A 26,306-nucleotide genomic window follows, 5' to 3' on the forward strand; every position below is an offset into this window, starting at 1 on the left:
CTTTGTGTAAATAGAGCTCAATATAGAAATATGTCCACATATGCAGTCGAGACTGACGCGGCTTTTTTCTGAATTTCTACAAACACCATTTCATTTTATAGTAAATGAGTTTGGGCTGGTTTATGTTTATGAACAGACGCCTACAGATCAACATAGTAAAGGAGCTCATCTGTGATCCTGAGTTTAAAGCCAGTTTTTATTCAACTTAAACTTGGAACTAAGTTGTAAATAAATCTGAAACTGAAACTTTGCTTGTGTGTAAAAAGTGATTTCAGAGCCACTCGGTTCTCCCTGATGGAAACTGTTTACCTTCAGTGTTTTGTGCTTCTGATCATTTTAATAGACGTCAGCGTCACTAATTAATGACGTTCTATTAAAAGACTGGTTTACCAAGAGAGACGCTGGAGGACTTTCACCTGAAATGAGTTCATGAAGCCAGTCTGGTTATAAAAATGATAACAGGACATCAGAGCCAGAATTACTCTTTTAGTACTTTTACTTTATACTTAAGTACATTTGAAGGTAAATACTTTAGTACTTTTACTCAAGTGGAGGTCTAAAGGGAGGAACTTCTACTTTTACTGGAGGAATATTTTACCTTGGGGGTCTCGACTTTAACTGAACCACCACTGCGTATCAGGCAGTACAGGCTCGATGTAGGTCCTCTGTTTATGTATGAATGTGTATCTATAGAGAACAGATTGAAGGAAAGTTCAAACCAGGTACTACAGCAGACATATACGAGCTCTCCGGCCTACGGCTGGCTGAATTCTGCCCTTTGGCCCCTCTTGAGAGGCTCCGTTTATTCCTAGATTCATCTGCTCTTTACACACGGAAGGCAGTGGACGAGGAATTTGAACACTGCCGCAGTATTTGGCGCAACACCAGAACGTGAAGAACATGTTGTAGATCCACACAGAGATGGAGAAACAGAAAATATTCCACTTAAACGTTGTCAGATGTGAATTCTATAGCACTCTTATAAACCCAGTGTTATCAGTTTACTTACGGACTATTGCCACCAGTGCATTTAGCCACTGACTGACTGACTGACTATTGATTTACATGTTCAATATAACCCAGCTGCTCAGGACACAGTTGAAAAATCACAGATAAAGAACATTGTAAAAAAGAAAAAACATAAATGACCAGTTTCTAAACCTTTTCAATAAAGGGAATTATTAATGAAGTTACGCAAACGATCATTCTGTAACATACAGCACTAAAATGGTAAAGGCAATTCAACCTTTTTGTTCCTAAAAGGTTCCTAGGAGCAAATTAAAGTGATAAAAGTGATGGAATAATTGTCAGATGCATGGAGGAATTTTATAATTGCATTTGCGAAAGTCTAAGTCTATTAATTTAACATTAATTTAGCCTCAAAATAATAAATACTGACTTAATATTTCAAAATAATCTGTCATTTTTTCCTCAAATAAGAATAATTATTTTAGGGAGTCTTTATTACAAAATAATAAGTCAGTGATTGGACAGGTCAAGTAATGATTTCGATTTAACACTTGATTTAACACTTTTACTGCAACCATCCCGCTTGTTCAGTGAATTTACAGGGCTATTGTAAAGGGTCAAAGAATGGCAGTCTGATTCGGCCAATCAGAAGAGGCCTTAACCGCTTATTTACATACTGGAAGCAAGATAAAGAGCACACAAAGGAGGTGTCCCAATTCTAACCCTTGTGGACTTTTGCCCTAACATTAGTGTTCTCTTACTGCTCTGGCTGAGCCACCCACATAGATACACATACCTAGAGCCACGTGGGGTCCACCCAGGCACGTCAACGGCACTTCCATCCTGGGGAGGTCAACATTACTGCTGGACTGCATTCAGTACCAATACAGAGCGGCAGTTTAAGAAACATACTGTCCAAATTCCCACTATTTCAGGAATATTGCTCTCAGAAAGCGGGATAGGGTTATATAACGGAGGCAAAGGCACCAGGTTGGTGAGGAGAACCAGTTGTGATTGTTTTCCTCTGATATTACATTAAGCTTATTTTATTTTATAGTGTATTCAGAAGTCTTAACTTTATGAAGTAGCTACTTTTAACAATGGTTATTGGTTTGTAGTGGTGAATTAGAGCATTGGGGCAGTGGTGGGTTGGAGTGGCTGGAGGTTAGGGAACTGGCCCTGTAACCGGAAGGTTGCTGGTTCAATCCCCAGGGCCGACAGTCCATGACTGAGGTGTCCTTGAGCAAGACACCTAACCCCCAGTTGCTGTGGATAGGGCTGCCCACCTAGTGTGTGTGTGTATTCACTAGTGTGTATGTGGCATTTCACTTCACGGATGGGTTAAATGTGGAGGTGGAATTTCGCCGTTTGTGGGATTAAAAAAAGTATCACTTAACCCGTGTGGATATTTCTAATAGATTAACGTTAGCAGCTTCTTACTCAAACCTGAAGTTCTCTCATTGGCCAGCTTCTTGTTTGAATTTTCCCATTCCACCTTAGACGGTGCAGGCACCAGAAAGTGACCGCTGCTCCACTTAAGGTGGAACGGGAAAACTCGAAGAAGAAGCTGGCGAATAGGACGCCAATTTCAGCTTTGTGTGTATTAATATTAGAAGGGATTCACACATTGGTGGATTTTGTGAGTTTTAATGTTTTTACTAACGTTAAACTTGGTTTTTAACATCAGGTGCAGACTGAATCCCTCTCTGCTGGTCTGGACGGGAACCATCACCATACCGAGAGCAGATCATTGCAGCCCAGATTAATCTGAGTCTGAGGATTAGAACTAAACAGATGTGGTGTAAATGGGTGGAGTAGTAAGGAAGCTGTGGCTGATTTAATCCTGAGACTCTTCGTCCCTCAATACAAGTGAATCTGTTCACAAGCGGATCTTGACCTCTCCAATATGGTGGACGCTCAGACGCATCACCTCAGGTAGAGAACCACCGACAACGGGGCGTCTAGGAATGTACATCTATGTCTACCCAAGTGTGCTCTGTAGCGCCCCTAGTGAGCCTTAGAAAATCTGCCCACTTTGAAGAGGCACTTGGGCCCTGTCCCATTTCTCCCACCAAGAGCCCTAAGGCCCTCCTTCTCCGTTGACGTGGAGAAGGTGTAGACTAGCCCACAGGTGTTCAGGCGGACGAGGGTGCGTCGGCTCAGTTTGGAGGGATTGGGACGCGCGCAGAGAAGTCGGCGAGGGGGAGACGTGTGAATTGGACCGGTGAAGCGCGACGCTGAGGCGTTTCCGAGCGCAACTCGCTCACCTGAGACTGGAAGACGTCTGAGAGGAAACTCCCCCTCCGAGCTGCGCTGACCTGCTGGCCCACTGGGAGAAGGGACGCGGCTGTGGTCATGGCTTCCCCTCTGAAAGCGGGCTTCCACAGGCAGGAGGTCCAGAAAACCACCTGGGACATCCCGGATCGGTACACGTCCCTGAACCCCGTGGGGTCCGGCGCGTATGGGACAGTGTGGTAAAAGCTCTATAAACCTGTTTTCCTCTCTTTCCGTCGTTTAAACGTGCATTAAATGGAACTGCTTGACCTCCACATGTATGTTTGTTTATGTAGCCCGTATTTATTACTCTGGGAATAATGTCCGCCCAGCATGCTGTAAATTCCATAGCCTCAGGCCATGTTTACTGTCCAGGGATCTCCTTCAATGACCTGATATGGGGAGAAAGAAACTAGACGGATATCTGACCCCAGATCAGCCCAGATACTGTTATCTTATGGAAAAACGGACACATGTGCTACGTTGCAGGGTTGCATACCTGACGCAAGTATCGGCAAGTCTTTGGAGATAAGATCCAGTCAATTGAGCTAACCTGGTTTGATGATGTCAGGACAGAAGATGTTAAAGCAGCGGTCAGTTGTTGGCCATGTCTCTGTGTGGACATCTGCTGGACTGAATCTCTGTTAACTTGAAATTAATGAATATATTCAAACCAGGAGCTCTCAGAAATAAAGGAACTAGACCATCACTGGGTCAGTTCCCCTCTCGTCGCTGGGGTGGGACCCTCGAGGCTCCATCTCAGTACCTTTAGTCAGGGAACATAACTGAACCATAATCCACTGAGATGATCTGTTCTAAGCTGGACTGACTCCACACGCGTCGCCTCGCCTCCAGGCTTTTACTCTGCTGCTCTGTTTTAAATCATTTGGTTATGAAAAAGAACAAACACCAACTTTTCACCTGGAGGAACTGATTTAAGCTTCACAGTCGGACCTTCGAACCACTGTAGAACCTTTGGAGGGAACGTTTACACTGTTTGGACCTTGATGAACGAGAAATGCACCTGAACAGAACCTTCGTTTTTAGTTGTGTACTCAACCTCTCACGCCCATCTGCCTCAGCTCGCCTTCTTTCCATTCATGTAAACGCTTTAAAAGAGGTGGTTCCTCAGTGGCTCTTTGGTAAAGTGTAGAACCCATTTCGTGCTAAAATGGTTCTTCAGACGGATGTATGATGTGTTTGTGGTCCTGTATAGAAAAAATAGTGTACGTAGGATCAATGAGGGTTCTTCTGTTCTTATGTCAAGCTTGAAGCAATAGAAGGAGCCTTTTTGGTGCTACATAGAACCATTTTTCAAAAGGGTTCTATATGTGGAACCATATACACCACGTTCTCTATTAATCTGAAGAACAGTTTCACCAGGCAAAGAACCTTTGCATTAATTGAAGAATGCAGTGGTTCTATATCGAAACTCATGAGTCTAGACCAAACCATTCCCTTTACCAAAGAACCCTAGTATTCAGCAGTATTCCAAAGTTGGGAATAACAGTTCAAAGGTCGGGACCACTGTTACCGATAAAATAAAATAAAAATGTCGCAGATAAATGTAATAAAACTGCTCCACGACTTTACTGACCTGTGCTGTAGCTGTAGAAAGTTTAGGTGTGTCTAGAACGATGAACAGAGCCTGAGTGAAGCTGTAGAACATTCAGGTAAACATCTGGAATACCTTGTGTTTTAAACATGGAGAAGGAATCTCAGGCAGATAACAAGGAACTCTGAGATAGATATAACATTCCCTCTATTATTATTTAATAATTCAGTTCCCCAATAAACCATCTTAAAATACCATCCAATAGATTTCAGTTTACACCGTTTAAGGATTATTATGACGGGCGACTCCAAACTTTTGAATGACACACTCTTAGCAAAAAGGCTTCTGTGTAGAACTGAAAAGAGTGTGGCCCATATCTGTGTGGAACTCTTTGGTGCTAGAACCAAACATGGCGGTTCTAGCACCAATGGTATAGAACTATTTTTAAGGGTTCTTCAAAAAGCCTGTATACAAGTGGTTTTTCCGTCATAGAGAAGAACCGCTTAGCCATGAAAACAAACCGTAATGCCTTCAAATGGCTCTTTGAGCGCCCATGGCTCTCTTTGCCCTTTTTAAAGAACCTTTAAAAGAACCAATTGTAAAGATTGTAGTTTATTTCCACCATTGCATGTCATTATTTTAATGTGCATGCAGCTCTGCCATTGACCAGAAGACGAAGGAGAAAGTGGCCATTAAGAAGCTGTACAGGCCATTTCAGTCTCTGATCCACGCCAAGCGAGCGTACCGAGAGCTCCGACTGTTGCGCCACATCCAGCACGACAACGTGAGTCCCAAACTCTTACTGAGCCCAGTCTGGACCCAGTGTCGTATTATAGATAGATAGATGAGGCTTTATTGTCATTCGCATCACATGTGGTACATGAGGTGGACCGAAACGTTGTACTCACGTTCCAGTTAAACTCCCAAAGTAACAAACAATAGAACGTGCAAATAACAGCAGCATGAGTACGAGGTAGAAGGTGTACATCTTAATACTGGTAATGTATAAAGTGACATGTGTTAGGGGTGATATAGTGGAGGGGTGATGTAGTGGAGGGGTGATGTAGTGGAGGGGTGATGTAGTGGGGGCACTGGTTCAGTCCAGCAGCAAAGATAGATAAGTGGACACGAAGTGCCATTGCAGTGACGTCTAATTGCAATTTAAGAGTCTATTAGTGAATATCTGGAGACTTTGTAATTGCTCACATTTTGGCCCAGTCCCATTTCACCCCTCGCCCCTACCACCGAGCCATACCTTCCGTTTTACACGTTCACGCCTGGGGGGGGTCCTGATTCTTCTTGAGATAGAGGGGTGGGGTGAAGTGTTGGGGCTACATGACCCTCCAAACGGAGAGATATGAGAAAAGCTGGTCACACGGAGAACAAGAGACCAAAGAAACCCACAAATGTGAATTTTCTCTGTTAAAAAAATCACAATAATCATCATATTATCTTAGTTTAATGTGTATTTTGGTCGTTTTTCTTCATAACGAGCATAAAAAAAAAAGAACATACTGAGACATCAGCAATCTCACGAAACTTCCCGTTCCACCTTAAATGGAGCAGCAGTTACATTCTGGTGCCTCGGGCATCAGAACTGCTGCACCATTTAAGGTGGAACAGGAAAATTGCAATAAGAATCTGGAGAACATCTGACTTCAGCTTCACATCACTGAAGAATTAGGGGGGGTGATAATAAATAACTGCCCCCCTCTTTGAAGGCGTCTGATCCCTAAATGTAACTAAAGCCCAGCAGTGAGGAGCTGAACTTTCCCCTCCTCTGCTGTCCCTGCAGACGGGCAGGGTCGCCTACAGAGCGGCGCTAGTAGCTGTTAATGAAGTGATGCTCTTTTATTAGAGGGTCTCATTTCAGAGGGAAGATCTCAACCACTGCCTTGTAGCTCAGGAACAAGGGGTGACACTCGAAAACAAGGGGAAATAAGAAATAGGGATTGAGCCTGAGGGTCTTAGTTTGTGTGGAAACCGTGTTTAGAAACAGTGTTTAGCCTGAAGAAGCTGTTGAGTAGCTTCCATTCAGACCGACTAACCTAAACTATAAATAAACGAGGAGCATCGTCGCCACCCACCTCACCAAACCTGTTTTTGTTGGGTAAACAGCCCATTAGACCCACTCGCCTCTGTTCAATTTGGAGATCAGGGACAATTCATGGACCAATGTGTGTCTTTCACTGGCATCTGACGGAATTTTAATTTTTATGTACAGTGTATTTACATTTACAGCATTTGGCAGACGTAACTTACAATTTGATCATTTTACACAAGTAGGCGAAGGTGGTGTTAGGAGTCTTGCCCAAGGACCCTTATTGGTATAGTGTAGGGTGTTTACCCAGGTGGGGGATTGAACCCCAGTCTACAGCATAGAAGGCAGAGGTGTTAACCACTACACTAACCAACCACCAACCAGTGTATCAACATGGTATCACAGTATGCTGAAAAAGTAGCTTCATAAACAACTACGAGAGCAATTTTATTAAAAATTATTATATTTCATACACCAGGGTCACCAGTCTATCCACAGATAGCCAGTGAGGCGGCAGGTTCCCATTCCAGCTAAGCAGAAACACCGCTGACTCCAGTTGTTTAATCAGTTGGCGTTTACATGCACTCAATAATCTGATCGTAATCGGATTTCTGCAGTTATCCGATTATTCAAACGGTCATGGAAGCCCCACACTCCCATCTAGAAATCCGATTAAGGGATCCGATAAAGAGGCTGGGTTTTAGCTCAGTAATCAGATTTCTCAGTTTATATGAACTCAGTCCATGACTGAGGTGTCCTTGAGCAAGACACCTAACCCCCAATTGCTCCCCGGGCGCTGTGGATTGGGCTGCCCACCGCTCCGGGCAAGTGTGCTCACTGCCCCCTAGTGTGTGTGTTCACTAGTGTGCACGTATGTGGGTGTTTCACTGCACGGATGGGTTAAATGCAGAGGTCTAATTTTCCGTTACGTTTACGTCGCGTCTTTTTCTGCGAGTTTGTCTGGTTACAAAGCAGAAGTCTGATTATTGTCCGACTCACGTCGACCTGGAGTCTCCCCAGTGTCCGATTACTCAGCAGCACGTAGACGTGTTGATCGGATTATTGACTAAATCTGATTTTCTGCAGTCATCGGATCAATAAGTGCATGTAAACTCACTGATTAGTCACATAAGGTGAGCTACATTCTTAAAAAGATGGTTCTTCAAAGGTTCTTCAGTAAACAAAATGGTTCCTTATAGAGCCATGAACACTCAAAGAACCCTTAGCATGATTTAATGGTTCTTGAGGTTGTAAAATAGTTCTTCAGATTGATGGACCAGGTGCTGAAGGTGCTTCTATATAGAACCTTTGTTGAAAGGGGCTCTCTGTATAGCTCTGTAGAACCCGTTTCAAAAAGCTTCTGTAAAAGAGCCGTTCACAGCACGTTGTCCATCAATCTGAAGAACCCTTTGACCAGGCAGAGAACCCTTTAATCATGCAAAGGGTTCTTTGAGTGTGCCTGGTTCCATATAGAGCCATTTTCCAGTTTAATCAGATGAGCTGGAACAGAAAAAGTGCCACGTTTTTAAAATTCTATTAAAAACTACAAATCCAGCTGCGCTGCACTAAATCCAGTTAAACAGGACTCTTCGGGCTCTTTTTGCGAGTGTGCAGTGTTTTTTGTGCACGATATGCTCCTGTCTGCTGGGAAGGTGACTGTACTGTACCTTTAAGCACATTTGTGGTACAGTTGGACCAGGCTGTACCTGTGAAGGGACATTTACGTAGTTTGTACCTAGGAAGACAAAAAATGTACCTGTGCAGGTGTATAATGAGATAATTTCAACAGCAAGGCAACTTTAAGTTAATTTTACACTGTAGAGCTTTTTAAATCGGGCGGCGCTGTTCAGAATTGGGCAGTAAACGCAAACGCGCCTGTGACTGGATTGCGGTAAAAGGCCTGTCTCAGTTATTAATGGTGAGTTATTAATGCCGTTATTGGTTTTACAGAAGCGAATAATCCAACCCCTTTGTATTTTTTGCTCTCCAAAGGTGATCTGTCTCCTGAATGTTTTCACCCCCGAATCCTCGCTGGAAAAATTCCAAAGTTTGTAAGTAGCGAGATGAGCAGAACACATTCCTGTGCCGGAATTCTCTGCCTGTCATGACAAGTTAAATAGTTGAAAAGTATGGGTGTGGGTGTGTGTGTGTGTGTGTGTGTGTGTGTGTGTGTGTGTGTGTGTGTGTGTGTGTGTGTGTGTGTGTGTGTGTGAGAGAGAGAGAGAGAGGCGCTGTTTGCTAACGTTGTGTGCTGTCCAGTGTCGACCAGAGGACGACGGGTTCTTTATATATATATATATATATATATATTATATTATATGAACGTGTATACAGGTCATAAAAATGAATGTTTTCAAAAATTGGTTAACAAAAAAAATCTCTTTTTGCTCTCACTTTGTTTGGATAGTCCACTATAGTCCCCTATAAATGATCTACAGATGGCCATGTTAAACTATCTGTTGCAATTCAGTTGACTAAAAGTGGTGGGGGTAGGGTTAGGATTTGGACCAGGGTGAGGGCTGGGAGCAAGGTGAGGCCTGAGGGCTGGTAGCAGGGTGAGGGCTGAGGGCTGGGAGCAGGGTGAGGCCTGAGGGCTGGTAGCAGGGTGAGGGCTGGGAGCAGGGTGAGGCCTGAGGGCTGGTAGCAGGGTGAGGGCTGGGAGCAGGGTGAGGCCTGAGGGCTGGTAGCAGGGTGAGGGCTGGGAGCAGGGTGAGGCCTGAGGGCTGGTAGCAGGGTGAGGGCTGGGAGCAGGGTGAGGCCTGAGGGCTGGTTGCAGGGTGAGGGCTGGGAGCAGGGTGAGGCCTGAGGGCTGGTAGCAGGGTGAGGGCTGGGAGCAGGGTGAGGCCTGAGGGCTGGTAGCAGGGTGAGGGCTGGGAGCAAGGTGAGGCCTGAGGGCTGGTAGCAGGGTGAGGGCTGAGGGCTGGTAGCAGGGTGAGGCCTGAGGGCTGGTAGCAGGGTGAGGCCTGAGGGCTGGTAGCAGGGTGAGGCCTGAGGGCTGGTAGCAGGGTGAGGGCTGGGAGCAGGGTGAGGCCTGAGGGCTGGTAGCAGGGTGAGGGCTGGTAGCAGGGTGAGGCCTGAGGGCTGGTAGCAGGGTGAGGGCTGGGAGCAGGGTGAGGCCTGAGGGCTGGTTGCAGGGTGAGGGCTGGGAGCAGGGTGAGGCCTGAGGGCTGGTAGCAGGGTGAGGGCTGGGAGCAGGGTGAGGCCTGAGGGCTGGTAGCAGGGTGAGGGCTGGGAGCAAGGTGAGGCCTGAGGGCTGGTAGCAGGGTGAGGGCTGAGGGCTGGTAGCAGGGTGAGGCCTGAGGGCTGGTAGCAGGGTGAGGCCTGAGGGCTGGTAGCAGGGTGAGGGCTGGGAGCAGGGTGAGGCCTGAGGGCTGGTAGCAGGGTGAGGGCTGGGAGCAGGGTGAGGCCTGAGGGCTGGTAGCAGGGTGAGGGCTGGGAGCAGGGTGAGGCCTGAGGGCTGGTAGCAGGGTGAGGGCTGAGGGCTGGTAGCAGGGTGAGGCCTGAGGGCTGGTAGCAGGGTGAGGGCTGGGAGCAGGGTGAGGCCTGAGGGCTGGTAGCAGGGTGAGGGCTGGGAGCAGGGTGAGGCCTGAGGGCTGGTAGCAGGGTGAGGGCTGGGAGCAGGGTGAGGCCTGAGGGCTGGTAGCAGGGTGAGGGCTGGGAGCAGGGTGAGGCCTGAGGGCTGGTAGCAGGGTGAGGGCTGGGAGCAGGGTGAGGCCTGAGGGCTGGTAGCAGGGTGAGGGCTGGGTTTAGGTTTTGAGCTGAGGTCAGGATTAGAGACAGGTTTAAAGTTAAAGGACATTACAATTGAGTAGATATTTAATTAAATGTAACTTGAATATAAATGAAGTATCTACAAAGCATCTAAAGTGGACTATCCAAATAAAGTGTTACCCTTTTTTTATTTTAGTCCATCAAAATCAACAGATCGTTTCACGTACAGCAGACATTTATGTCCGTGCATGTCGGCCCGTGTTCCCTTCATTAACTGGTTTTCCATTTCTGATCCTGCAGTAGAAAAACAGAACGACCCATTTCCCTGTTTTGAATGATATAAATATTATTGAATTAAAAGACAGAGGCGTTTACTACAACGTCATTAAACTAGAAAACAACAAAATCCAGAAAGTTAATAAGCAATAAAAACTAAACTTTGTGTATGTGTTTTTTCACCATGATAACAGATGACATGGCCCTATAAAAACTATAATAATAAAAAAGGTGATAAAATGGAAGATACATAGATTTCTAAATAGTTCTACTATTCTATACGACAAAATCTAAAATCTCTCAGAAACAATTGCTTGGATTTATTTAGTTAAGACTTTATTCAGTAACCACTAAACCTGGCTCAAACATAAAATGTGGCCTGTATTTTATTTTTGACAATATTGTAACTCAGTAAATAACTAGAAAACCTGCAATGAAATTAGCAGATTATATATATACATACATACATACATACATACACACATACATACATACACACACACACACACACACACACACACACACACACACACACACTTAAGTTTGTTCTCTGTTGAGGATATACAGTGGGTTGCAAAAGTATTCAGCCCCCTTGAACTTTTCAACCTTTTGCCACATTTCAGGCTTCAAACATAAAGATATGAAATTGACATTTTTTGTGAAGAGTCAACAACAAGTGGGACACAATCGTGAAGTGGAACGAAATTTGTTGGATATTTTAAACTTTTTTTAGAAATAAAAAACTGAAAAGTGGGGCGTGCAATATTATTCAGCCCCCTTGCTTTAATACTTTGTAGCGCCACCTTTTGCTGTGATTACAGCTGCAAGTGGCTTGGGGTACGTCTCTGTCAGTCTTGCACATCGAGAGACTGAAATTTTTGCCCATTCTTCCTTGCAAAACAGCTCGAGCTCAGTGAAGTTGGATGGAGAGCGTTTGTGAACAGCAGTTTTCAGCTCTTTCCACAGATTCTCGATTGGATTCAGGTCTGGACTTTGACTTGGCCGTTCTAACACCTGGATACGTTTATTTGTGAACCATTCCATTGTAGATGTTGCTTTATGTTTTGGATCATTGTCTTGTTGGAAGATAAATCTCCGTCCCAGTCTCAGGTCTTTTGCAGACTCCAACAGGTTTTCTTCCAGAATGGTCCTGTATTTGGCTCCATCCATCTTCCCATCAATATTAACCATCTTCCCTGTCCCTGCTGAAGAAAAGCAGGCCCAAACCATGATGCTGCCACCACCATGTTTGACAGTGGGGATGGTGTGTTCAGGGTGATGAGCTGTATTGCTTTTACGCCAAACATAAGTTCGATTTTGGTTTCATCTGACCAGAGCACCTTCTTCCACATGTTTGGTGTGTCTCCCAGGTGGCTTGTGGCAAACATTAAATGAGACTTTTTATGGATATCTTTGAGAAATGGCTTTTTCTTGCCACTCTTCCATAAAGCCCAGATTTGTGCAGTGTACCACTGATCGTTGTCCTATGGACAAAGTCTCCCACCTCAGCTGTAGATCTCTGCAGTTCATCCAGAGTGATCATGGGCCTCTTGGCTGCATCTATGATCAGTCTTCTCCTTGTTTGAGCTGAAAGTTTAGAGGGACGGCCGGGTCTTGGTAGATTTGCAGTGGTCTGATGCTCCTTCCATTTCAATATGATCGCTTGCACAGTGCTCCTTGAGATGTTTAAAGCTTGGGAAATCTTTTTCTATCCAAATCCGGCTTTAAACCTCTCCACAACAGTATCTCGGACCTGCCTGGTGTGTTCCTTGGTCTTCATGATGCTCTCTGCGCTTTAAACAGAACTCTGAGACTATCACAGAGCAGGTGCATTTATACGGAGACTTGATTACACACAGGTGGATTCTATTTATCATCATCAGTCATTTAGGTCAACATTGGATCATTCAGAGATCCTCACTGAACTTCTGGAGTGAGTTTGCTGCACTGAAAGTAAAGGGGCCGAATAATATTGCACGCCCCACTTTTCAGTTTTTTATTTCTAAAAAAAGTTTAAAATATCCAATAAATTTCGTTCCACTTCACAATTGTGTCCCACTTGTTGTTGATTCTTCACAAAAAATTACAATTTCATATCTTTATGTTTGAAGCCTGAAATGTGGCAAAAGGTTGAAAAGTTCAAGGGGGCTGAATACTTTTGCAACCCACTGTATTAAGTTATTTTCACTTAGAAAATAAACAAAAAATAATTTGATGGGAGTGCAAACAACCATAGGCCTATAACAGTAAAATATATATTTAATTATTTAAGAACTCATGCTAGAATTACTGCTTCACACACTTTACTCCCAAAATATTAGCATTACATGTTAGTTAGTTATTTAAGGGTAGAGTAGTTTTCAAGCTGTGCATGTTTGTAAGAGGATGTATAGCAGAGTGGTTAAGTCAGTAGCTCTGCATGGGTGAGACACATTCCTGCCAATCTGATTGCATCACTCTGGTGCTGTGTATGTAATCTGATATCTGTCCTGTTATCACAGCCCTTATTGATGTGTTCATTGCAGACATCATGAAAATGCTTAATCATATAGCCTCAGTACCCACTATAGAAATAATATACATCACTGCTGTTGGAACAAAACCTCAAATCTAAATTTTTTTGTCGTTTTTCAGTTTTTGACATAATTTGAAAATACCAGTTGCCCTTCACATTGTGTGCAGATTTCATGGTGAATAGACCAAAAGAAATAGCCCAAAAGTACTTGGACAAAACCCTGGTTCCATTGACTTACATTAAAATTCAAGTAGGTTTTTTCCTTCTCCTGTAAAGTTATTGTTTTGGAGATTGAGAGAGCAGGGATATTGTGTTTAGTTTTATGTCTTATATATGTTTGTACGTGTGTGTGTGTGTGTGTACAGCTACTTGGTGATGCCGTTTGTGGCTCAGGATCTGGGCCACATAATGAAAAAGAGGAGACTGACAGAAAGAGTGATTGTGTATCTGTTCTATCAGTTGCTGAGAGGACTGAAGGTTTGGATGCTTCACTACTTTTTCATCTCCTTTGATTCAAATATAAGGCTATAGAAGATGAAACGGCGCCAGTTTTGTTCTTATATACAGTGCCTCTCAGTTGATTTCAGTCCCTTTGGTTCACGATAATCATAAAAGCTTAATACTGGCATTTATTTCATGCATTCTGATGCTCAAGACCTGAGTATGCAGTTAGTAACTGGACCCTTTCTCTGCAGTATATCCATTCTGCTGGGATCATCCATCGGGTATGTACACGCTTCGTAACCTATACCATTACTTAACTTATTGATTACTTTGATCACTCGGGCACTTATCAGTTAATTTGAATTGATTTGAATCTCCTCAAACTAATGCAGCATTGTGCTGTCATATGGGGGTTGTGGAAATCTTATTAAAATGATTAGTGATGATTAGTGTATTATGGATGTTATGGGCATGGACACCAAACGTCAGCACACAGTCATAGGCAAAAGTTTGGGTACCCCCGGAAAAACTGCATTAAAATGTACAATTACTGTTTATTTGCTGAATTTAACAGTGGAATAACATGAAATCAGCCTCTGTAAGTCACTCTGGATAAGAGCGTCTGCCAAATCCCATAAGTGTAAAATGTTTATTCCTCTTTACATTGTGCATAAAACTGATTAATGGGTCAAAAGAAATGACGTCTGGTTCCATTGACTTACGTTGAAAGTAAAGTATGGTTTTTCCTTCTCCTTTAAAGTTAACCTCGTAACTCAAATGGTTTCTTTCAGTATGTTAAGCAGGTAAATAGAGATAACTGCACTAAAATGTTCAGGAAAATTCCCTGTGTATGTTTGTTTTCTGTAGGGGATGTCTCAACTTATTTCCACTAAAAAAACAACAAAACATGTAATTTGACCAGTGTTTTTGCATGCGTCTGTAATCATTACAGTCTATTGTAGTCATAAGCATATTAGTGTCATGATTGAAGTGTTTTATATGACCAAGTTATTCATGATGCTTTTTTATCAGGATCTGAAGCCAAACAATCTTGCCGTTGATGAAAACTGTGAATTAAAGGTAAGCTCCATAATTTAGAGAGCTGCGCTTCCGACTCCGTGTTCTGTCGTATTGAGATAAGTGACTGTTTGAACAACCTGCGATGTAATGATTTCATCTCTCTCTCTCTCCCCTTTGCTCGCTCACCCACACCAAAACAGATCTTGGACTTTGGCTTGGCCAGACATGCCGAGATGGAGATGACCGGCTATGTGGTGACGAGGTGGTACAGAGCGCCTGAGGTCATCTTCAACTGGATGCATTACACTCAGACAGGTGACATATAAATGGCCCTATAAACGATATTTTACTTCTTCACGTTCCATCAGTGTTTACGGTGATATTACGCTACACATCACAGGTCTGTTCTGGCCAACTGTGGGTTATGGTAGCCGGAATTCCTCCCAACTGCCAAAAATGAGAGTTATGGTCATCGTACGCATCATTGGAAATATCACAGTGCCCTTTTTTCTGATTACAATCCTAAAATCTTTTTTTCCTCTTTAAAAACTGCTGAGCTACAATATATGGTCAAAAGTATGTGGACACCTGAACATCCTGGCACATTAAACCTGCAACGAGAGATGTTGGCTTCTCTGTCGAATTTTTCCGTTCCACCTTAAATCGTGCAGCAGCTACATTCGGCACCTCGGGCAGAATTTAAGGTGGAATGGGAAAATTCTAATGAGAAGCTGGAGAATAAGAAGCATCTTCAGCCTCGTAAAATAGTCAAACATTGAAAGACATTTTACAATAAGTTACAAATGCTTTCTTTCGGAGATGGGAGAAAGGCAGCATATACACCTATATGAGCTTGTTGGACGTTCTACTCTGAATCAATATGGCGTCAATATGGTTTTGGGCCCCCTTTTGCAGCTACAACACCCTACACTCTTCTTGGAAGCCTTTCCACAAGATCTAGAAATGAGTCTGTGGGAATTTGTGTCCATTTAGTCAAAAGAACATTTGTGAGGTCAGGCTTTGATTTTGAACTAGAAGGCTTGGCTCACAATCAACTTTCCAGTTTATCCCAATAGTGGTCACTGGGGTTGAGGTCAGGGCTCTCAGCAGACTATTGGAGGTTCTTCATACCATACTTGTCAAAACAGGTCTTTATGGGCCCTGGTTTGTGCACGGGGTGGGCTGAGGGGCTCAGTCATGCTGGAACAGGAAAGAACCTTCTCCAGACTGTTACCACAAAGCATGTAATTGTCTGAAATGTCTTTGTGCTGTAGCATTAACATCATCCTTCACTTGCGCTATGGGGCCTGTTTGTAGGTAGCGTTCTCCTGGCATCCATCAGCCGAGATTTATCCATCGGTGAAGCGTGATTCGTCACTCCAGGAAACATGTTTCCGCTGCTCCAGTGATGAGTCCATGCTTTACGCCACTCCAGCCAATGGCTGGCATTGGGCATGTTGGTCTTGAGCTACGTTCACATCATCAGGCTGAAGTGGCACAAATCCGATTTCCTGCCCTAATCAATGCGACGCAGATCTGGTGTTTTCAGGGAAAATCTGATCTTCTCAAATCAGACCTGAGCCACTTTCATATGTGGTCCTAGATCGGATACGTATCCGATTCATGGCCATGTGACCTTAATGTGACCCTCAGATCGCAATTCACGTCATTCAGCGTTACCATGGCAACAGCGCCGAACAGCCGTCAAAGCCTGTAAACGGTGGAAAAGCAGCTCGTCTCGCCTTTTTCTCCTCCGTCTGGCTCTAATAATGAAGCTGAGAGCTGATCAGAGTTAATGATCTTCTCAGCGAAGCTCGTTCTGCTCGTTAGTTTGTGCTGATGATGCAGTGATTCAGTCATGTGATGTCACTGAGTAGGAGGAGCTCATGAGGGTCATTTCAGGCCGGTTCATCACATTAACGACAGATTTGAGTCACTGACCTAAACGAGTGTGAACCATCGAGTCAGAGAGATCGGATTTGAGCAACGAGGCCTATAATGTGAACATAGCCTTAAGGTTCTGTGCAGATGGTCAGCCATGGAGACCAATTTCATGAAGCTCCTGGTGCAGAGTTCTTGGTGATCTTGTTTCCATAGACAGTTTGGAACTCTGTAATGAGGGATGCATCAGAGGATTGGCAAATTCTACTCATTATGCCTCCGTACTCGGCCGCTCTGCGCGTTTGCGTGGTCTTCCACTTCATGGCTGAGTTCTTGTTGCTCCTTCAGTTTCACAGTAATAGTGCTCACGGTTAAGACTAGGCAGCCCTAGCAGGGAAGAAATTTTACATATTGACTTGTGGCAGGAGCAGCATCCTATGACAGCGTTGTATTTAAATTCACTGAACTCTTCAGTTAGACCCGTTTTACTGCCGAAGTTTGTCTGTAGAGAACGCGTGACTATGCGTGATTTTACACACCTGTTGGCAGTAAATGTGGCTGAAACGCCTGAACTCTACACTCTGTCCATTTTATTAGCTCCACTTACCGTGTAGGTGCACTGTAGTTCATCTGTTTCTCTGCATACTTTGTTAGCCTCCTTTCGCCCTGTTCTTCAGTGGTCAGGACCACCACTGAGCAAGTATTACTTGGTTGGTGGATCACTCAGCTCTGCAGTACAGTACAGTGACACGGACATAGTGGTGCTATTGTGTGTTGAGCTGATACACCAGCAGCACTACCGTGTCTGATCTACTCGTACCAGCCCAACATACACCAACACACCACCACCACGTCAGCGTCAGGGTCACTGTAGTGCCAAGAATGATCCACCACCCAAGTAATACCTGCTCTTTGGAGGCCCTGACCACTGAAGGACAGGGTAAAAGGAAACGGACTACAGTCTGTAACTGTAGAACTACAGTGAAGCGGCCGGTCACTCCTGTGTAGCTGATGTAAATTCTGAACTGCTGTTTTTTTTTTTTTCCGCAGTTGACATATGGTCTGCTGGCTGCATCCTGGCTGAGATGATCACTGGGCAGGTGCTCTTCCCAGGAAATGACAGTATCCTTTCTTTTTGATGTTCATCTTTGTGCACTTCTTTGTACTTCTGCTCACTGGGCGTTTCATCATGTACACCTACCATGCAGGTGCAACGACTGACTGCCTGTTGCAACTGGTCAGCTGCCCTCCAACACATCCACCAATGAAATGGACTACCATGGGAGTATATTTGACCACATATTTTGGTGGTGGGCCGTTCTCAGCACAGCAGTGAAAGCATATTAAAAGAGGAATTCCCGTTTTTTTTTAAAGATGTAATGATGGACAAAGTTATTCAGAGTGTTTGGATGTCTATTGCACACACACACACACACAGTAAAAATTCTAAAAAAAGAATGCATATTAATGCACAGGATTAATAAAGAACAGCTACTCAAATATAAAACAGTGTCTCAGATATCAAGCTGTGTATTTGTACTAAAGTATTTCATATAGTAACTTTCTGGGGGGGGGGGGGGTTTAGAGGTGGACATCTAGTGCCTGCCTTTCATTGTAGAAATTACCTGAACACAACAGACTATTACAATTAATTGCTTTAATTATGCCCTGTTATTGTCATATTCCTAAACTCAGTCATTTATAAATAGACTACAGTTAGAAAATAGATTTTAATGGCATTTTAATGAAGATTGTAAGACAGAGCATCTGACAGCACTGTGCCATAGAGGGAGCTGTAACTAACTAGTGGGAATTTGCCATGACTAAAGTGGAATAAAACTGGATAAAAAATAATAATTTAAGGTACTTTGCTGCAATTACATTTACAGAAATAGCAGTTTAATATTTATTTAACTGGCAGCATTTTACTGCTGCCAGACTTCATGTGTGTATAAAATGCACAACAGACACTACTAGACATGCAGTACTGAACCATCGTTCATTTATATAATTTCCATTTAAAACTCGCCATCCAGGAGATGCAGCTGAGAAGATTAGACGTCGGATAATCTGCTCAGATACAGGGGATGACGGTCATAGGAAAATGAGTGAAAAGCAGGAGTTTTCATAGCCGGAGTTCAAAAACTGAGGAGTTCCAGCATCAACACTAGACCTGGTCGACCACCAAACCGGTTACCATCAGATCAGCAGCACTTAAAGCTTTGATCTCCGAGAGAGCGAGAGAGGAGAAAATCAAGCCGCTTTAGATCTGAGAACATCCACAGGTGTTTCTCCATCCTTCCACTCCGAGAAGACCTCTCAGCACTGTGGGTCTGTAAGGATGTGTAGTTGATCAAGAAGAACCTCACTGAGAATATTTGCAAAATCAATCAAAGAAGCTGCTGATGCTCTCAGAGCAATGGACTGTCCACCCCAGAATTACTGAAAGTGTTAGAATTTACTAGAATCGTGAGAAGCAGACAACGCACCAATTTCTAAGTTCTCGTGAAAAAAACCCGTGAGAGAGGATCTTAAACGTTTTTTGAGGTGATGGAATGTAAATTTGGTGGTTGTGTATATTGGAGTTGAGCTGGTTCAGAGTCAGGCTCGAATCACCGCTGACCTAAATGAACGGGAAATAAAACGGCAGGAAAAAGGCAAACAAAGGGAAAGTGACGCACTCCAACACAGGCTGAACTAGAAAAGTGAAATAAAAGATAAATCAGAAAACAAAAGACTTTTCCTCTGTGATTTTGAGAGGAAGGTCAACTTTTTGTGGAGCGAACACCTTTCGTATGGCTTGGAATCGTTTCTTGATCAAGTCTTCTTTTTTTGTCTTTTAAGTAGTTTGGGGGCAATTTCTCTCTTTTGTTTGCCCAGCCTTCATCCTTTCATTTATATACCCACCTGGGCTGAGTACCATACCAGCCACCCCTCTACAAAGATGTGACAAAGGGCTGATGTTTGCCACGGCCTTAAGTAGAGGAGTCCACAGGTGAGCCAGGTTGGGCCTAATCAGCTCGAGGGCTTCTGGGAATTGGAGTTCCCTGAACTTGTGACAACTCACTGCTGTCGCCCTCTTCTGGCAGCCGGCGGCTCATGGTGGGCCCTTACATCTCTAGAACTTTAGAGGTGATTTGAAAATCTGAAAGCAAGTCTCCCGAAAAGTTTGGAAGCTGTAATAAAGGCAAAGGATGAATACATTAAATATTAGAACGTTTGATGTTATATTTAATATAGTAGCTTCTGCTGTACATTATTTTTTCCTGATGTTGAGAAATATGTAGGCTGTTTTGACTAAAACTGAAATACATGAATGGTGGTCTCTGAGTTTTGTACAATACTGTATGTACCGTGTCGGTAGGTGTGAGCTGCATATTTCTAACTGTCCCCTGGTCCCACATCAGTGGTCAGTTTCAGAACCACCGTTGACTGGATGTTAACTATGTTTTTGTCCCAGCTGTGCTGTGAATGGTCTACCCCCCTAATGATATCTGGTCAGCGGTCATTCTATGATAGTCTATCTCCATTGATTTATGGTAGAGTGTGTTTGCATGACAAGGCATAAGCTACAGTCAGTGCGAGGTGCACCTGTGTGGTGGGTATACCTGATAAAATGGCTAATGAGTGTAAATACAAGGTAGGTCACAGCTCAGCGTGCACTAAACTGCTTGGTAAACTTATAAGCTAAAGATAAACTACAGATTCCTTAACACCAAATCACAGGTATGGACCAGCTGAATATGATCCTCGATCTGACGGGAACGCCGCAATCATCCCTGCTGCAGAAAATGCAGAGCAAAGATGTAGGAATCCATAATAATCAGCTACCATTATTTTAATGGGGCATTCGTGGGCTGGAGGTTAGGGAGCTGTCCCTGTGACCGGAAGGTCGCCGGTTCGATCCCCAGGGCCGACAGTCCATGACTGAGGTGTCCTTGAGCAAGACACCTAACCCCCAACTGCTCCCCGGGTGCCATGAATAGGGCTGCCCAGCGCTCCGGGCAAGTGTGCTCACTGCCCCCTAGTGTGTGTGTGTTCACTAGTGTGTATGTGGTGTTTCACTTCACGGATGGGTTGAATGCGGAGGTGGAATTTCCCCGTTTGTGGGATCAAAAAATATCGCTTATCGCTTTACACCTGTAACTGTGTGTGTTTTCAAGCTGTATCGGAAAGTAATTTTGCTCCAGTGTAATTAAATGAACAGAATCATCTACATTTCTTATTTGAAACTGAGTGAAACTTGTATGTGCTTGCAGGCAAGGACATATGTATCGTCTCTCCCGGTCCAGAAAAAGAAAGACTTCAGGAAAGTCTTTCCAGCGATGGATTCTTGGGGTAAGTCCTTTACTCTTTAGATTTAGATTAGGGTGGAATTGGAGAGAAACGAACAAAATAAATGGTATGATTTAACACAAATTGCTGTGCCAACTGCTATTGTTAAGAGGATAATGCCCAGGTTTTCCAGAGTCAGCGCTGGAGAAAAGATGGTTTGTTTTACTGTGGGGTACTTTCTCGTGACGAATAGGGGGACCTGTGACTTGGACTACTTATCAGTCCAAGAGTAATAATCCCAGTGATCATCATGAAAGTCTTGATAATGATCTAATTATCTGAAGCAGGTGTGTAAGATAGGACTGTTTGATTCCAGACGTTTTGACTCTGACTTTGATTCCAAGCGGTGATCATGGGTCAGTTCCACACTTTATTCCAAAAACAGTAGAAAAGACATATAGAAAGACATGTGGCCAAAAAAAATGAACAGTATTATTATACAGGGAGATTCAAAAAGATTTGTCTGATTTCAAAGTGCAGTATTTTTACAACTGTGAGGCGCTGAGGAACCAATCACAGTCCAACTGTAAGAGGGGGTCATAGAGTTTCTGACCGGCTCCTTCAGACTGAGAGGAGATGAGACCCCTGAGCAGAACGTTCTGCGTTCTCCACGTCAATAAGAGTGAATCCGTCAGAACTGAGCAGCGGGATTTTCATCAGCAGTGAAGCTCCAGCAGCTCAGAGCGTTCGGCGCTGGTTCCACAGCACTGGATGATCTCCGAGATCCCACTGAAAGAGCCGCGAGAGCAGCGACGCCCGACACGCTCAGTCCAGTCTGGGATGAGTCTGACTGTGGTGTTGATGTCGTCCGTACATCTGGAGGAGGTTCAGACTGAGACCTTGTAGAACTACATAATAAACTTTACACTCATTTAAACCGTTTACAGCTCACTGCACTGATCTGGAATGATTTACAGGTGAAATGAATCAGTTTGAAAATTGGACGAATCTTTTTGAATCACCCTGAATTTGATCTTAGCTGACATTAGCTGATTCTCTAATGAACTGCACCCGATTGTCCTCTGTCAACTTTTGAAAACCAAAATATGATCTTCCTGCCTTCTGTATGTCTTTGTTTTCAAAATCGGGATTATTTTGTGGAATCGACTCTTAGAATCGACTGTTTTGCTTCCCATCACTTGGAATCAGAGTCAGCTCCAAAATGTTTGGAATTAAACAGCCATGCTTGAACATCCCTGTATGGAATCTAGCCATTAATTTTTGGGGGGGATCGACTTTGGGGGGATTGACAGTGTTAGAACAAGAAAAAACCCAGGAATGCACTGTTTATTGAGTTGCCAATGAAGATGATGCTCTCTAGTGGTAGGATTGTGTAACGCAGTGAGAAAAGTAGCTGGAATGTCTGGGAGCTCCTGGTTCTTTCATAGCCCTGATGTAAAGTGACTTGAATGTGTAGCTGTGGACGTGTTGGAGAAGACTCTGATGCTGGACCCGGAGGTCAGACTCACGGCTAAAGATGGACTGTCTCACCCTTACCTCAGCGAGTTCCACGACCCTGAAAACGAGCCGGAGTCTCCACCTTATGATGACTCTTTTGAGAGCCTGCAGCTGGACGTCAGCGAGTGGAAGAGTGAGCGCAAACACACACAAACGCAAACAGTGTTCTGCCTTGAATTTTGTCAGAAAATCTTGTACCTCTGTTTTTGTCGTTTTTCAGTTTTGACATTGTGTGAGCATTTAATGAAGAATAGACCAAAAGAAACAGCCCGAAACAACTTTTATGGCTCCACTGAACTTACATTAGAGTTTTTCCTTCTCCTGTAAACTTACCATGTTGGAGATACAAGGTTTTCCTTTGACGTGCACATGCAGTCTCTGCCACAAAGGCAGAAGTGGACCAGCAACATATTAACATTTGGATGTGTAAAGGGTCAGCCTGTGCTGCCAGCTGCCAGCAGAGGGCGACAGCGGCGAGGCACTGGTACTTGCGGAAAACTCTAAATCCCAGAATACCAAGCGGTAATTAGTACTAATCAGGTGCACCAGTTGGTACCGGCATTTAAGGCCGTGGCCGACAGCTTATCCTTGTCCCACCTTTCTAGAGGGGTGACCGGTATGGTACTTAGCCTAAGTGGCAAACAAACAAACAAACAAACAAACAAACAAACAAACAAACAAACAAACAAACAAACAAACAAACAAACAAACAAATGCAAAGAAAGAAGAGCAGAAAACAGAGCACGATTCTAAACTAGGTGACAGAAGAAAAGGGAAAGCAGGAGAAAGAAATATTGTTTAGATTTAAGACAAGAAAAAATAAAATGAAAACTAAGAGAAAGAGAAGTAAAGGCTGAAATAGATTCAGCTCCCCGTCTCTTCTTAGAGAGGTATCTTGGTTTAGTCACTTGAATCTTTTGTTTTACACCATTTTTGGCATTTTTCTTTGTCTGATTTATCCTGTTTTAGTGTAAGGAGCTGGAGAACGAACTGCCGGCTGAGCAGCGAGTGGGCGGAGCTCGTTACTCTGACGTAGCAACAAGCTGCTCGTTAAGGAGCTCTAATTAGGAGGAAGGAGCTGAACATTAAAACATATTAAACGCCGCGTTCACGGCCAGTTTATTAATGAGCTATGGCGACCAAATCACAGCAATAACGCACTCTCTCTCGTCTTGCTTGAATAACACTACTAATAACTGTTTGTGTCTCATGAGATGTGGCCCAGAATGCAGCCAACATTAAACTGCATTAGGCTGTAATCTATCACAACAAGACTGGTTGCAGTTACAACCCAAAACTTGAGCAAGGAAAGTTCTTTTGTTCTCAGTAGTATAGTTTGTGCTACAGTAGGGAATGTTACTTTTACTTTCTGCCTTATTTGCACACGTATCGGAATCATTCTATCAAATTCGTTCAGTATCAGAGTTGAAAACTCAGCGTTTTGGTAGTGACGTTTTTAGCCAATGTTGAGTGGAAATTGAACACTGACATACATGACGACACGGCTTTGAACAGCTGTGCACAATGAGATTTTTCATTAAACACATGTTTACTTAATTTGGAGAATGTTTCGGTAGTGACTGTTCTTAATGGCACATGCTGACTTTCAGACTTTTGGACACATTTACTTCAACAAATGTAGTGCAGTCTCACTTGGAGTGTGGGCTGGGATAGACCGGCCATCGGGAGAACTGGGACAATTCCCAGTGGGTTGCTGTGTGTGGGGGCCGATAAGAGCGAGGAACAGAAATGCGTGACCATTTCTAATGTAACCCTGTATGAAATGAAGTCAAGCGAATACTGGAGTGTGTGTAGTGCCCCACTGTGTTCTCAGTGTGTCCATCGTTTTTGGGAGTTGTGGTGGGGACCAGGTCACTGTGGATATAGTGAGCTGGTTTAGGCAGAAGTCCAGAGCTGAATTTAGTTCCCAGTACAGCTCCGCCTATGGACTAAAACTTGCTAGTGACAGGAAAGTGGAAAGTGAACGACAGCATTTTTTATGTATATATATATATTATATGTATGTGTGTGTGTGTGTGTGTGTGTGTGTGTGTGTGTATGTATATATATATATATATATATATACATTTTAAAAAATTAAACTGAGAACAAATCTAAATGTTGAGGACATTGGGGAAAAAATGCAGTGATTGTGGCTACATGTAGGTTATTACTACCTGATGTCTTGGGTTTAAATAGATCATAACAATCTATGTAAATATGAAAAGTCTAAATACTTAATTGTGTGGTTTTTTTTTGTTTTGTTTTTTTTAAACTGTGATACAATTTGAACTCATTGAGTAGAACAGCCTATAAATGCTCAGTCTCGGCCTGAATTACACACATCCTCTAAACTGCTTATCCTTCTGGGTCAAGGGGGTGGGAGGTGCTGGAGCCTATCTCAGCCGTCATTGGGTGGAAGGCAGGATACACCCTGGACAGGTCACCAGTCCATCGCAGGGCAGAGAGACAGACACATTCGCTCACACCTAGGGCCAATGTAGCCTGTCCAATTGACCTGACTGCATGTCTTTGGACTGTTGGAGGGAACCCATGCAGACTCAAATGACCCTGGCCACCCCAGCTGGGAATCAAACCCAGGCCATTCTTGCTGTGAAGCAACATCGCGTATTAATCTAATAAATCTCTTGTATGTGGGCCAACACTTCAATACCTGAGGCCTGCAGTTCTTTAGATGTTCTTTTGTGATCCCCTGGACGAGTGGTCAATGTGCTCTTGAAGTTTTGTAGGCTGGCCACTCCTGGGACGGTTCACCACTGCTCAAAGTTTACTCCATTTGTGGATAACGGCTCTCGCTGTGGTTCTCTGGGGTCCCAATCCCTTTTCAGACCAATAGGTGTTGGGTACCTGGTGTTTTGAGTCTCTTTAGAACGTGGCATCATGGGCTGCTTTTTGAGACCTTCTAGCTGCTTCACATTGCCAGACAGGTTGTGTTTAGGTTCAGCAGGTCTGGCAGTGATCATGCCCAGGTGTGGCCAGTGAAATTAGAACCAGTAGTCAGTTGAATTTGGTTATTTGATTTGAGTAGCTACTTTTATTTGATCTGATATTCCGTTGTTGACTGTATAAGATGTTGATATTCCTACTGGGCTACTTCAGTAAACAGCATATGGCACTGAATCATAATGCAAGTTGGACATTATGATGTTCTGGACTTTCGCTTCAGAATTTTCTCTAACTGGACCTTTATTGAATTTAAATTAAAGACCCCTGGCCTAGAGTATAGGATGCACCCTCAGATTCTCCCTGTAACTCTCTTCTTTTCCATCTCTCGCAGGCCTCCTACACATGGAGATCATGACTTTTGACCCTGACAATCCCAGACAGACTGCAACATAACACCTCATCAGATACTGGGAGGGCAACAAGAATCACAAGCGTTTTAAGGTGCATGGGATGTTCTGTATGTCTGTATTAGTGATCCTGATGAGAGCTGTGGGGGAAAGTAATGCCTTAGCTTTTCCCAGAGGATGTATAGACGACTTTCCTTTGGCTTTTATATTGATGTTTTCTTCTGCTTCTACCCCACCTTTTACTTTTATGTTCACAAAAATGTGCAGTACCATTTCAGAAAGAATAAACCAGGGGAATGATCAGTTATGAACGTTTGATGCGTATTGTATTAGTGTTTTGGAGTAGGCGTCATCAGTTAAGCTAAGGCAAGGCAGTCGGCAGTCTAGAGCCTTTGACTACATCACTCTGCGGTCTTTGGAGCTGAGGGTGCCTGGATGTTCAGTGAGTGAACCACTAAAAAAAGTTTGGTTTAAAATGAGATGCATTCGTGTGTTCGCTTGAGTAGGTCAGGA

The 26,306-nt window shown here is 43.7% G+C and overlaps 1 protein-coding gene across 1 annotated transcript; it reads left to right on the top strand.

The window, feature by feature from the left end:
- The first annotated feature begins 3,144 nt into the window (after positions 1-3,144).
- zgc:171775 (STKc_p38 domain-containing protein) lies at positions 3,145-26,100 on the top strand. The gene is made up of 12 exons (XM_017700936.1): positions 3,145-3,443; positions 5,453-5,582; positions 8,832-8,890; positions 13,707-13,818; positions 14,037-14,066; positions 14,818-14,865; positions 15,006-15,120; positions 17,737-17,808; positions 20,413-20,492; positions 20,946-21,024; positions 22,439-22,612; positions 25,778-26,100. Exons 1-12 carry the CDS (start codon positions 3,325-3,327, stop codon positions 25,837-25,839), a joined length of 1,080 nt encoding a protein of 359 aa, XP_017556425.1. The 5' UTR covers positions 3,145-3,324; the 3' UTR covers positions 25,840-26,100.
- The last annotated feature ends 206 nt before the right edge of the window (positions 26,101-26,306 follow it).

This window comes from Pygocentrus nattereri, chromosome 9 (assembly GCF_015220715.1).
Source record: "Pygocentrus nattereri isolate fPygNat1 chromosome 9, fPygNat1.pri, whole genome shotgun sequence".
Taxonomy (NCBI): Eukaryota; Metazoa; Chordata; class Actinopteri; order Characiformes; family Serrasalmidae; genus Pygocentrus; species Pygocentrus nattereri.

Excerpts from the sequence above, each read along its gene's own strand:
- zgc:171775 (XM_017700936.1), top strand. The coding sequence starts at position 3,325 with ATGGCTTCCCCTCTGAAAGCGGGCTTCCACAGGCAGGAGGTCCAGAAA. Across the intron at positions 14,866-15,005 it reads ATGAAAACTGTGAATTAAAG|ATCTTGGACTTTGGCTTGGC; the intron begins GTAAGCTCCATA and ends ACACCAAAACAG. Across the intron at positions 17,809-20,412 it reads GCTCTTCCCAGGAAATGACA|GTATGGACCAGCTGAATATG; the intron begins GTATCCTTTCTT and ends ACCAAATCACAG.